Genomic DNA, 13,311 nt, shown 5'->3' on the forward strand with positions numbered 1-13,311 from the left:
AATTATTATTGTACATTCCGTCTGCCTGTAATTGCTTTCACAACTTTACATCTAATCATCCCTAAACACAAACTGAGGGCCTTCTCTTGGCCTTGTCCTTAGGGCTGCACGCCACAACTTACATAGTCCTTGTTGGGCAACCAGCAGGCATGGATACATTTAGATTTAAATATGGGCAAACTACTATAGGAGGCTGTTCAGTAGTACGGACTCACAGACTGTCAACAAAATTCTGAGACAAATCATCGTAGCTGTAACTGAAACTAAGGCAGGAAGTGAAGTGGTTAAAACATCTGAGACCTGGGTTTTTTTCCTTCTCTTTTATTGCTAAGAGAGATGAGGGAGAAGAGTTTGCCCTAAAGCTCATTCCAGGCCCAGAGAGAAACTCTGCTTTCTAGCTTCAATTGATTTGAAAGGGAACCTTAAGTTTATCAAAGTTTTGTGTGAAAAACAATTTAGAGGTAAATAGCTTATCAAAGACAGCATTATATATAGAGAGAATGTGAATCTATGCACTTACTGTATGTCTTTTATGTTAATGGTTTAATAAGCCCGAGTACTTGGTTGTGTATAGAAAATAGAAATTGGCTTAATTGTTGCTTTGAGCTGTTTACCCAGCCTTTTCCATCTGTCCAATATTTTAGTTTTTTCTTTTTTTTGGGGCTGGACCTTGTCCTGAGCCACTGATAGGAATATGCATCTCCCTGCCCAGCTGTCCAGCCCTGGTTTTCCGACCTTGAGGATATCCCCCGCCCTCGGTGGTGTTTCCAGGGAACCCCCACCGTATCATAACAGCAAACTTCCCCGCACTCAGTCACAGTCACACATGCACACAACCGCACACATGCACTCCCATCTGCATACAGCCCACCTCAGAGGAAGTGAATGGTGTAACGCAAACGTTCGCCAGTGCTAATGAGTCACATGGCTCATGCTGTCTCTTGTTTCCTTGGTGACCACAGCGGATGAAATGGCGATAGAATGACTGGTAGGAAGCATGGTCGGTTGACCAAAGATGCAGGAAACGGTCTAATTATAATAATTGTATTGTGTCTGTTCTTCCTCTTGGGTAGTTGTGTTTTTTCCTTTTTTTTCTTTCTTTTTTCCAAAGACTTTATAATTCAGTGTTGGTGTTCAGGATATGGTCCTCTTAGTTTCTAAGATTGGGACAGAATGTGACATACTACTGTAATCTTTCTCACTCATCAACTGTACTTGTAGGAACTGAATTTGTGGGTGTGCAGTAGACAAGATTCTATAAACCTTTTGCATTCTATTGGGAGAAAACAACATGTTTGCTAACACAAGTAGAAATGATTTCGAAAACGTGTAGATCCAGCACACACACGCACGCATGCACACACACACACACACACACACACACACACACACACACACACACACACACACACACACAGTCAAACTAGCTAAGACAACATCAACGATCGGTTCGATTCCAGTTTGGGACCTGCATTGTATGTCCTCCTTCCCCCTCTCTGGCCTCGTTTTCCTGTCTCTGTACCGTGCTATATCTAAATAAAGCAAATAACATGGTCCCAAGAAGAGGACAAATGGTGACTGGTACAGACTGATCGCATCGTGCTTCTGGGCTGAGGAAAGCCCTTGGCAGGGCAGATATGCTGTCTTTCTCACTCCGCTTGACGTCACTGGCCTGAAATCACCTCTCCCTTTTCAGCTTTCCCTGGCCCCTTTCCAGCCCGCAGAGTACTTCACATTCGGTGCACATACAGTCATACACTCACGCTTTGCACCGAGGATTTCTCATACCAAATGCTGCAGATGCGTCAGCCTCTTCGTAACCCCTCCCCTAGCATCACTATTCTGGGCATGTCGTCGTAGGTGAACATTTGCTGAAAATGGCAGAGTAATCTAGAGAATTGTGCATAGTTGAACCCCGTGGCTTATCACTGACCTTGACCATAAAGTTGCACCACATTGCACAGTATGTGCCAAACAAATTTGACATCAAACATGAACAAATTTGATATTGATGTTCTTTCTCATAATATTTTTTGTTTTTCTCTCCAGATGTTCATTGCAGACGAGGTGCAAGATTCAAGTTGCACACTTCATGAGTTCTGTATAACCGGCTCTACATACGCACCTGAAGGACAAATGTGAGTGTCTCTGCTGTTGATTTGCTGAAGGATTTATCACCAACGCCATACATAAAAATAAATCAGCCCCATTGGTGGCAGTATTTAAGGTTACGGATTAAATGGTTTGCCTGTGTGGTTTCCATGCTCTCTTTTGAGTGGTGTCTGCTTGCATTTTGAACAGGCCTTGTGTGTTTGCCTGGCACACATACATTGATTTTTAATAAAAGCCTGTGCTCCTAAACTTTAGCGATGTCATAGTGCCACCACATTGCCCTAAGGATACATTTTCATATCCAATCCAACATTATTTATAGAGCACATTTAAAAACAACAGAGTTGACCAAAGTACATAAAATATCAAAGAGACACATAACAAATAAAAGTACACGACAAAACACACAAGTCAGAGATATAAACACAAATAAGCATAGAAACACGAATGAACATAAAAGGTGGACTCAGGTAAAACAGAATAGAACTCGTACAAGTAAAACCCACTCTGGATTAAAAGTTTGTGAATAAAAATGTATTTTAAGACTGGCTTTAAAAATGGAGTGTGGGGGGGCCAGTTTGTCATGGAGGTGGGAGGTCATTCCAGAGCTTGGGGTCAGCCACAGAAAAGGCTCGATCCCCCCTAAGAACAAGCTTGGACATCGGGACCTCAAGCAGAAGCTCTCCTAACAATCTCAAAGTCCTTTTGGGGACATACAGTTTAAGATTATCCAAAATACAGGGTGGTGTATATTCAAAATATATATTATTCTGTGCGCGATGTTCTTCTGTGCCACGCTGGTCGTGACGATCTCTCTCTCTGTGTCTGACATACACACACTGTCTGACTGGCCGTGCATGTCAATATTTTACACGCGAGCATAAACGCGTGCGCAACTCACAAACACACACACACACACACACACGTGCGATCATACATAAGTCATTCGCCGTAATACCAACCATGTGTTCCTGTGACTCACTCTCTGCCCAGCCCTGACACACACACACTCACGCACAATGGCAAGCGTGGACGATTGCAATTGCAACTGAATTGCTGGAAAATGGAACTTTAGAGTTTACATAGTACTTTCCTTAATGATTATATCTGGTTTCAGTATTGATGATGTATTTTCTCTATTATTATGGTTATTATAGCGGTCAATTTGTATTGGGTAGTGGGGAGGGGGAGACATTGAGAACACCTGTTCTAGAACATAGCTCAACAAAGACTGTATAAACAGGGGGTGGAACAACTATCCGACAACAGATGACCAACGGATCCATTTGCTTAACATTTGTACACTCTCAGAGTTAAATTAACGCTCTCCCACAATGTGTGGCAGAAAGCCTATGTACAGTACAGTCAGTATATACTGTACACACCTTCCCCAGAGGAGAAAGCAGAACAGTCCTAACGGTTAGCAGTAGGGCTGACGTGAAAGTGAAAGTGAACGATGGACTGCCTACAAACCGCGTGGCTGGCTGCGGTGCAGTGTATTCTGAGTCTGACTGTGTATGAACTTCATTTCATAACAGTACTGTGTGGGCTGTTGTGTGGGACCCCTGTTGGCAACGGTTGCCCTCTCTCTACCTGGCAGAGATCCACAGTGGTCACGCAATCAACTGTATAGCTTGTATAGCAACAACGACACACTTTCAACGTCTAAAACCCCCGGTCATCGAGGGCTTTTTTAAAGTACCCAATGTACCGCTAAACATTGATAAGGGCTTAACCACTTAAGCCCTGTATAATTGGTTTTATACAGGGCTCTGAGTTCATGTGCATAAATGTCAGTGCCATTGTGTTGTGCTCTTCTGAGTGATTTGTGTGTGTACATATGCCTGTTTGCTGTCTTCTAGATTGAAAGGAGATCAGCCAGTCCAGTGTGGAGACTATGATGGGCTGTTGGAGCTGGCCACTATCTGTGCCATGTGCAATGACTCTTCACTTGACTATAATGAGGTCAGTACTACACATCTACACACACACACACACACACACACACCTACACACACACACACACACACACACACACACACACACACACACACACACACCTACACAGACATGCACATCAAGTGTAGTAGTGTACAGTAGGTGGGATAGAGGCGTGACAACACATCTGCCGCTGCTGTGAGACCTGATGTCGTTAACAGGTTAACACATTGACTACATAACCTGCTAAACCTGCATTTTATTCCATTGTCTCCCTGCGTAATACGCTAAACGCGCTATTTGTTTTATGTTTAATTCACTGTTTTTAACTTAAAAGAAATGGCGGTTTTGTCGCGGACCTGGTGACGAGGCCGACACTTTATGATGACGTAACCGGAAATCAACCAATCGCCGGCTTGCAAGGGCTCCTGGGAAAATGAGTCCAATGCAATGTGAACGAGGGTATGGACGTATGGAAGTAGCTTTAACGCCTCTGAGCTTCATAAAACATTAATTCAAGCTCCTGCCAAACATATCAATGGATACAGTGATACAGTGGTTTAAGTCATATCTGGGAGAGAGACGACAGTGTGTTGTGTACATTAACGATCTTCCAAATACCTGTCCAGGCGTTAGCTGCCTGCCAGATGTATGCTGATGACACTGTCGACACAGACTCGACAGTGTCATCTATGCCAGCATGGCAGCTGCGCATCTGACACAGGAATTGGAGAACATGTCAAATTGGAGATTAACTTTAACCCATTTTGACCTGATTTAAAAACATTCACTTTGAAAGAATATATATTCAAAGATTTGCACCACATTTTTACGATTTTTCAAAACATAATGTTTAAAACGCCAAAAACGCCCAAAATGGGTTAAATGTAAAAAGAAAACGGTTTCAATGTGTATCTCAATCTGTAACAGGCCTGCTATGGATACCTTTGAGGTACGCATCAAAAATGAAACTGAAATGAGTGAAGTAAATATATTTAGGAATTATCTTGGATAAAAACCTAAAATTTGAAAAACAGGTAAAGCATATATGCAAGAAGGTTAAACCAAATTTAAATAGTTTTCGTCATATTAGAAGGGACTTATCAGCTAAAACTGCTCAGCCGTACATGCATGCCATGATTTTCTCACCTACAGTATCATACAGCATTACAACATGGTCACAATCCTCTCAAACCATCTTAAAACCAATAACGTCAATATACAAACGGGCTATACAAATCATGGATCAAAAACTGATGAGATGGCACCTCTGTGGTATTTAAAAAAACACATCTTTTTTACGTTTGAAACTTTTGTAAAAAAAAATTCTACTATCAAATTGGTTTTTAAATGTTTGTTCTCTGGACTGGTTGACAGACTCCGAGCTCTGGTAGAGAGAGACTGACATCTTGTCGAATTCACAATTGTGATTAAAACCTAATTTTAACCAATCTGTATGGTAAAGTATATTAATACAATATAACCATCAACTGCAAGGGGTTAGAGGTGGTCTCTCGACCATTCTAATGAGAAATGTAGACCCTGGTGTCAGTAGGACACTAGCTGGTTGACAGCTGAAGCCCTACACACAGCGTCTGCGAACGCCGCGCGTCAAAACAGCCTATTTTCAATGAACCTATCCCACACCGGCGGCGTCCGACGCGCGTTCACGCCTCGCCTGGCGCTCCGATACGCCTACTATTTTCCAGGCGTTGCCGCGCGGCAATGCCTGTGCCGCGTCGCTGCGCACCCGGTGTGTGCTTTTGTGAGCACACTCTCTCTCTGAGTCATGTCTGAGCGTGCAGGACTTTCACGGTGAACGGCAGATGTACTTGCATCATTTTCATTTGCTTGTCATTTTTTACTTTCACCGTGATGTTTGTTAAGTTTTACCAATTGCCAAGACTTAAGTTATTTGTTAAAAATGTATATCTTACAGGTAGGACTAGTTTATAGTCCAGGTCTTTTGTATGCACAGATAATGTACCTGTATGTGCTAATGAGGATGATAAAATACCCTATCATCAACCAGTTGTAATATTTAGTAAGTTGAGTCCCCTCTTTGAATTTCACTGATTCTTTCAAATCACGTACAGTGTGGATGTCTGTGTAATGTGACAGTTCAACAGTTCAACTAACTAAAATATTAAATGGACCCTTACGTGTCCATTTGGTTGTACTGTATGTTTCTAAGTACTGGACCCTCGTCTGGTTCTGACAGACCGGTCTTGTGTGTGCAGGCTGAGGTTGGTGTGTGACGACTCGGTTGATTATTTTCTTGGTTCGGCGGCGGACAGACAGACGGGCCGGCCCGGGAGAAGATTAACATGACATGACACTGGTCACGCTAACACGTTCACAAAGTTTATTATACATTACAGAATCATATATAGCTCTGGATCCACATGTCCTAATGACGTGCCACTGAGACATAACAATAACAATCGGCTAGCAGCAAGTTGACCTTGCTCTCTGAGCTGTCTCCAGTGGCTAACAAGAAAGTCAGTCCGTTACTCTCCAGGCAGTACACAATGCATATCAAGTACATTGCATATTCACGTACAAGTACACAGCATGTTGTATACTACAACACTGTACATGAGCGTGCACAATTAGTTTGTACTGTACATGCTCAGAGCTTGGAACATTTTACTCTGTAGCGGTAATTTAGAGGTAATCCCTATCTTGTCTTGTCTCTCCCAGGCTAAGGGGGTGTATGAGAAAGTGGGGGAGGCAACAGAGACGGCTCTCACAACCCTGGTGGAGAAGATGAATGTATTCAACACCGACCTCTCCGGAATCAGCAAGGTGGAACGCGCTGGAGCTTGTAACTTGGTGAGCTACTGTATACTAAAGTGATCCTGAACTGAGATCAATAATACGTATGAGATGTGTTCTATCTGTCTGTCTCACTCAGTAAGCAATGCAGTAGTATGTACTGTACTCTAGGGACTTGCATAAAACCTGCCTGCGGTTTTTCCACACATCAGTTTCAACGATCCATTATGACACATTGTTTCAGTGATTGGTGATGCACTGAAAAGAGCGTTTATGTAATGGCTTAGATATGATATGATTTGTGAACCTGTATCTGCGTGTCTATGCAGCATGGGCTGTTTTGACTACTTTGTATTTAATCCATCATTGGGGAATTTGATTTGAACATGTTTGTTTGTCAAAAAACATGGTCCATAAACAACAGAAAAGGCTCGCACACTGACAGATGAATGTTGAGGCTCTTTGGATGTTTGAAAATGTTACTATCTTTTAATTATAAATGTGCAAAAAGTGACATGGTGGGGAAGAAAAAAACCTAGAATTATAAACCTAGAATTATAATCACAATTTTAAGGTTGGATGGGTGGAGGTCATGATGTTAGTTGAAATGTAATGTTTCAAACCTACATACGTAGTATGCGCATTTCCCCCTGTGACTTTTTTTTCATGTGACTATGAGGTGACAGTACTTATTTAGACACCCTGGAGTCGTTTTTATGTGCAATGGTGTATTCACTTTGTATTTAGGGTTTCTTCCTGGAGGCTGAACCCTTGACAGTCAAACGGTCCAATGAAATAAACAGTAATATCACATTATCAGCCCCTCCCCTTAACCCTCTATGAGGGTTAAAAGGGAATTTTTCCACTCAACTCTATAGATGAATATAATTGAAATCCCTAATAGTCTCACTGCCAAGTTTCCAACATCCTGTTGGTGGCAGATGTGGAGGTCATAACTAATATTTAGTTGTTGCTGTATCCTTAAGCCTGATTTATGATTTGTTGTAAGTGGTGTAACGCATTTTCTTATTTAAAAATGTCTATGTGATGCGTCTACACTTTCACTTTATCATTGAACCATAAATGAGGTTTTAAGGTTAGCGATACGTGATTGCAGCCTGTGAAAGTCACCTCTTCCATTTGGACTGACCGAGAAAATTGATATGGAGAAAGTTTGAGGTACTTGAACAAGATGTTTAACCCACTTTAATGAAGTTATCCTGTGCGTGCGTGCGTGCATGCATGCGTGTGTAATTGACTGAAAAGCAGGATGTTGGTTAAGAAGAGAATTTATACTTGGCAAATCTTACTTAATAATTAAAAATTGAAATTATGATGAAAGGGTAATTTCCTACCCTGCTGTGCCAAGACAAACTAACTGGGATAGAGATGGGAGCTTTGTCATATGGACAGATTTGGGGACATCTTTCCTGTGTAAGGAGTCCCCTGGCAGGGTGTGAGTACGTCACGACCATCTGTTCTGGCACTGGCAGAGAGAAGATGTGTTAGCATTCTAGCTAGTGCCACCATGGGTCTAGCTCAGAGGTAGAGGGACCCCTGCTGGTTTAATAAGACATTGATACCGTACACAAATATGTGATTCTATTTAGTCCTATAGTTTATTTTTTTATGGGGCTTTTGAAACACAAATGTTTTAACGTGGCCACCGCTGTTTTCATAATATCAAAAACAGGTTTATATTATAAGTGCTTCACGAACATAAGCAAACAAAAAAATGAGAGCAATTCAATAAAAGAAATACGAACATAAAAGGCATGATAAAAGAAAATTGAGAGTGAAAGCAAAAACTGTCTTTAGAGTCTTTTAGCTCTAGTTAAAAGCCATTATATAAAGATGAGTTTTTAAATGATTTCGGAAACTGAATTAGCCTGTCTGGTTTCCAGTGGTAGTTTATTCCACTAAAGACGAGCCCTTGCAGCCACCCAGTGATTTAAAAACAAACTAATTTTAAATAAATTCTGAACGCCACGGGTAGCCAGTGCAGTGAGGCAAGAACTGGGCTAATGTGATTGTATCTTCAACTTTTCCACATGCAACAACAGTCATGTTGCACGAGCAGTGCGTTGAGCTTACTTATAATAATCAGAATATAAAGCTTTAACTTAACAGGAGTTCTCTCCTATGACTTTAATGTGCCAGGTCCACATTATATGCAAGGTGTTGTGCACGGTTGGTTGTCTGGCACAGAGTGTGTTCTGTTTAATAGACACCAGACGGTGTCTGATCTAAAACACCATCTTTCAGCTGTCAACAACTCAGCCAAACCTCTAAGTCACCTGCCACTAGCCTGAAAGCTGCTCACAAAAATAGCTACATAGCTGGAGGACTCGCATTAGCATTTCTTTTCACTCTTCTTTTATCTCTTATGTGTATAATTCCTTCTCTTTTCTCCCTCCCATCCATCAGATGATCAAGCAGTTGATGAACAAGGAGTTCACTCTGGAGTTCTCTCGTGACCGCAAGTCCATGTCCGTCTACTGCACACCCACCAAGGCTGGCTCCCAGAGCAAGATGTTTGTCAAGGTAGAAATTAATTTCATTCCAGTCAAAACATGATTATATCCAATACACAGGTTATGCTGTGCTTCACAAGATATACTGTACCAAGTATAGAAAGATTGACTACCTAATTCCAAAATGTTCATTTTTCATGAAATGAAAATTACGGTATTAATTTTTCAGGAAATGAAGAAAATCTTATATTAATTTAAACGATGCAATACTGCCTCATCAAAGGTGGTGTTGTGACTTTATATATTGTCAATGATATGCATGAGAGGGGGAGAGGTGGTGTTGGAGTTAGCCGCTTTAGCTGACAGTTTGAAGGTCCAATGGAGTTAAAAGGTTTTGTCCGAATCGCATTTTATTACTTTTCATTGGTTCAATATTTTTCTAACCATCACACAGATCTAAAGAGTGCTCAACAGCATTGATTCATGATTTTTTTTTTAATAATAATCAAAAACCTCAAATGGAGTTAGGTGGTTTCCTCCCGATAGCGACGTTGTATAAAAACACTGCAATGGATAATATCAAATGTTGCAACTAACACACATGCATGCTAACATACTGTACTTAGTATTTTTCTTTGTCAAACTATTGTCATCATCAGCTCCATTTGATCCATCTCTCTCTAGGGTGCGCCAGAGAGTGTGATTGAGAGATGCCAGTACCTGCGCGTGGGTTCAGGGAAGGTGAACATGACTGCTGCCTTACGGGAGCAGTTGCTGGCCAAAATCAGGGAATGGGGGACAGGCAGGGACACACTGCGCTGCCTGGGCCTGGCCACGCGTGACACGCCACCACGCCAAGAGGTCATGGACCTGGAGAATGCCAACAAGTTTGTAGAGTATGAGGTAGAATCCTTCAGAACTCCATGGGATAAACTAAACTTGTTTAGCATGATTTGTATAATCATTTTAAAGTAATGTGATAGCAAGTTTGCTTGATTTGTTTGTATGTTTTCCTTCCATCTGCTCTTATTTCCATGTAGATGTCTCTAACATTCGTGGGCTGTGTTGGAATGCTGGATCCTCCCAGGAAGGAAGTAATTGGCTCCCTGAAACTGTGCAGCGAGGCAGGCATTCGTGTCATCATGATCACAGGAGACAACAAGGGCACCGCTGTGGCGATTTGCCGGCGCATCGGCATCTTCGCCGAGGACGAGGATGTGACAGGAAAGGCCTACACAGGCCGCGAGTTCGACGACCTTCTGCCAGAGGCCCAGAGGGATGCCGTCAAACGTGCGCGCTGCTTCGCACGCGTGGAGCCAGCTCACAAGTCCAAGATTGTGGGTTACCTGCAGTCCATGGACGAGATCACTGCCATGGTGAGCAGTAGTAGTGCAGTGCAGAATGTTCCTAAATCCCAAACCACACCAAAGGATCGAGATGGGACGAGGCGGTTTTAGTGTTCGCCCCGCGGAATGATATGTCCTGTTGCACGTCGACCCAAGTGATTCAACTGGTTCAATTCAATGGCCCAAACCACACCAATGGGTTGCCATGCATCTAGTTGCTTTAAGTCTTTAAGAGTTTGCTGCTGGTGTAACTTGGGTGTCTCTCTCTCTCTCTCTCACTTCAAACTTGCTCTCACCTTAGATTCTCTCATCCTCAAAAAGCATATTAAATATATATGCACAGTATTATATTAACATAATAATGCTTCTCTCATCTCTGTGGGTGGTGTAGGAAGAAGTATGAATTAGCAGAAGCCAGTGAGCCACTTCTGTCAGGTCTCTCAAAGGATTGCTTCCTCAGGCACTACTGTCAGAGCTGCCATCTAAGATGAACCTTTATTGAGCCCAGTGGGGAAATTCAGGTGTCATAGCAGCAGCAGCAACAGCAGTAAGCATGCAACTCAGGATAGGTGCGGGTAAGAGTAGAGATGACAATAAAGATAAAATCAAATAAATAGACTTGGAGCCATGTTTAAATGATTGATAGTGCAAGATAGCATATAGCTTGAGCACATTTTGGGCATGTCCAACTCCTGGTTAGCTAGTTTGATGGTTCATAATCTGGTTTCAAAGTAGAGCAAAGGGGTTGCATTTAGTCTCGTAATGAATCATGGGTGTCTTTTGGGTTAGGGTTAACAAACACATCTAAGAATTAAAAATACATGAGATCTAGTGACCAACTGAAATAAAAAGTTGTCAAGAAAGGGTACAGGGAGAGTGACTCCTCGTGTAATTTAGTCCAGAAAGGGTACAGGGAGAGTGACTCCTCATGTAGTTTAGTCCAGAAAGGGTACAGGGAGAGTGACTCCTCATGTAGTTTAGTCCACAGGGAGAGTGACTCCTCATGTAGTTTAGTCCACAGGGAGAGTGACTCCTCATGTAGTTTAGTACAGGGAGAGTGACTCCTCATGTAGTTTAGTACAGGGAGAGTGACTCCTCATGTTTAGAAAGGGTACAGGGAGAGTGACTCCTCATGTAGTTTAGTCCACAGGGAGAGTGACTCCTCATGTATTTTAGTCCAACTTCAAAAGAGGAACTTCTCTCTTTAGCCTCTCGTTGCTTTTTGCTATAGTCTGACTGAACCTTGCATCACCAGGAAGTGAATGAATTTGTTCCTGCTCACACTAATGACCGAATAATTTCGAATTAATCCTTTGTGAATGTCACAACACTAGAGGAGAGGTGTGAATGGGTGCACGGGGCGCTAGTCTGTGTCGCCGCTTCCCTACGGTATCTTGACGCAGAGTGGAAAAGCAAAGAAAGGGAGACAAACAACGTTGTCTGCCATAAACTCTTGACACATCATTCACCACAGCACAAAGCAGCGGCGGGCCCCGCTATTGGAGATGCACCCAAGAGTGGCTTAGCCTAATCCTGTCTGGACCCAATATGAGACCTTGCAAAGCATATTTACAGACTACATTTCAAACTTTACTAGCCCTTAAAGGTAAAATATTGTAAGCACTTCTGAACACATTGCAAGCACTTCTGAACACCGTTAATAACTGTGCAAATTGTTGGCTCCGTTTGGCTGTGCATGGTTTAAACTTTTCACAGCCAGCATGGTTGGGTTGAGCACGGTTACCTGGGGTCGTCGATAAACGTCTGCATGGGGTGCAGACGTTTATCGACGACATACCAAAAGTCTGACATGCGTTGCCAGTTACAAATCACCCGTGCTGAGGGTTACAATTCACCGGTGGCGTCTGCGTGCGGTTAGGTTAGTGTGTGTTTAGGGTGTCGGACTAAGGACTGTCGGACCCTTGGTATGTCGGAACAAATGCCTGCACCCCTCAGCATAACCATGCTCACCCAGACTGGTCCGGTATGAAGGCTTAACAGTGATGTAAATAGGTTTTCAATGCAATGTGTCCCGGGACCCAGGGGGTCTTTTAGATGGGTCCCATGGACATTTTATGAGTCCCGCTTCAACGATGTTGGGAGTCATATTTTGTAATTTTTTTTTACAAATTGCAGAATTTAACTCCCATTTCATCTAGTATGGTTATAAAATGGTTATATTCATGTATAAAATGTATCTGAAAAAACAATTCTAAAGACTCATTCGTAGTCTGGATTTTCGGTGGTGTGGTGACCACCGGAGCTGAAATAACGTTGAGCGGTGGTGAGTAAAAACAGAGAAGGGCTGGGGCGGTGGTGGTGGTTTTCTCTTCACCGCGGCTCGCGACGTCATGTTGTAATTCGGTGGTCACCTAACCACCGAAAATCCATACTATGAATAACGCTTTAATCTTCTAAAGAGTTATGCAAACAACAATGCAAACATTAAGTAATTTAAATGGCACCAAATTACAGTACAGTGATGAGTACAGTGGTGCGTCCATGGGACCTCAGAAAGGTCCACGGATGGGTCCATTATCAATAATCTGTGTTTTGGGATGCAAAATGCATCCTTTTGGCATCACTGGCTTAATGACGTGAATGATTGGTCGGCACAAAATGCATGTCAGAGTATACCGCTGGACAGTTGAGAAGCGACAACC

General features: G+C 42.5%; 1 protein-coding gene across 2 annotated transcripts in view; it reads left to right on the forward strand.

The window, feature by feature from the left end:
- Positions 1-13,311, forward strand: part of atp2a3 (ATPase sarcoplasmic/endoplasmic reticulum Ca2+ transporting 3) — a 56,579-nt gene that overhangs the window by 31,089 nt on the left and 12,179 nt on the right. For both annotated transcript variants that reach the window (XM_080780873.1, XM_080780874.1), the window contains exons 9-14: positions 2,050-2,138; positions 3,975-4,077; positions 6,754-6,885; positions 9,256-9,372; positions 9,987-10,205; positions 10,343-10,678. In XM_080780873.1, coding sequence (XP_080636999.1) covers positions 2,050-2,138; positions 3,975-4,077; positions 6,754-6,885; positions 9,256-9,372; positions 9,987-10,205; positions 10,343-10,678 — 996 coding nt within the window. The remainder of the gene's footprint in view (positions 1-2,049; positions 2,139-3,974; positions 4,078-6,753; positions 6,886-9,255; positions 9,373-9,986; positions 10,206-10,342; positions 10,679-13,311) is intronic.

Source organism: Protomyctophum bolini, assembly GCF_963924005.1.
Source record: "Protomyctophum bolini genome assembly, chromosome: 13".
NCBI classification, from domain to species: domain Eukaryota; kingdom Metazoa; phylum Chordata; class Actinopteri; order Myctophiformes; family Myctophidae; genus Protomyctophum; species Protomyctophum bolini.